At 46.6% G+C, this 714-nt stretch overlaps 1 protein-coding gene across 1 annotated transcript in view; it reads left to right on the top strand.

Annotated features, from left to right (window-relative positions):
- The first annotated feature begins 221 nt into the window (after positions 1–221).
- Positions 222–714, top strand: part of TSBP1 (testis expressed basic protein 1) — a 153,526-nt gene continuing 153,033 nt past the window's right edge. The window contains exon 1 of the mRNA XM_070360966.1: positions 222–357. Within this exon, the coding sequence (XP_070217067.1) occupies positions 222–357 (136 nt within the window). The remainder of the gene's footprint in view (positions 358–714) is intronic.

Here is a 714-nt window from a genome sequence, read left to right as displayed (position 1 = left end):
CCTTAGGGACAGGGTGGGTTGGCTCTGTGGCCAGGCCTCCGCTCTCTTCAGACTTCTTGAAAAGAGCCAGTCATTTTACCAGCAAAAACATTTACACACAGGAATAACAGATAACTGCAATTCAGGACAAGAAAGTCATAGCAAAAACTGTAAACACATTCGGGAAACAAAGGGGAAGATGTTACTCTGTAGAGAAAAAGGAAGCGGTTGAAGGGGCCGCTATGAGCAAAGTCCATCAGAGAGACGCGGCGAGTAGGGTGCTGGCGGTTTCTGTGGCTGAGCTGCAAGGACTCTCGTCGGCCGGAGTTGTTGTTGGCGTGCAGAAGCACCCCCTTCTCCTCTGGGTTCTCTTGGCTGGTCTAAGAATTAAGTTGTCATAAGACAATTAGGACAGAATCACACAGAAGTTTAGCAACATGTACACATGGGAGAGACCCAGGAGAACTGAATCACCATCGAAATGGCCAAGACCCTCACCTTAAACACCATCTTCAACTAAAGACAAGGGAAGATGCTGGGGTAGGCTTTCATGACTTGAAGGGGGAAACTGACCTGGAAATAGAAAAGCAAATGTTTGGGAAGCAAATGTTCACTGGGCCAGGCAGGGACACAGACTGGACTCTGATCTCCAACAAACCCTTTATCCAAATTATTTCAGGCTGTTATGGGAGGCAACAATAAAAGCTTCCCAAATCTTCTGTTTCATTTTCTTTT

This window comes from Bos mutus, chromosome 23 (assembly GCF_027580195.1).
Source record: "Bos mutus isolate GX-2022 chromosome 23, NWIPB_WYAK_1.1, whole genome shotgun sequence".
NCBI lineage: Eukaryota > Metazoa > Chordata > Mammalia > Artiodactyla > Bovidae > Bos > Bos mutus.
Note: the sequence above shows the minus strand (reverse complement) of the source record. Positions and strands in the feature narration are given on the sequence as shown.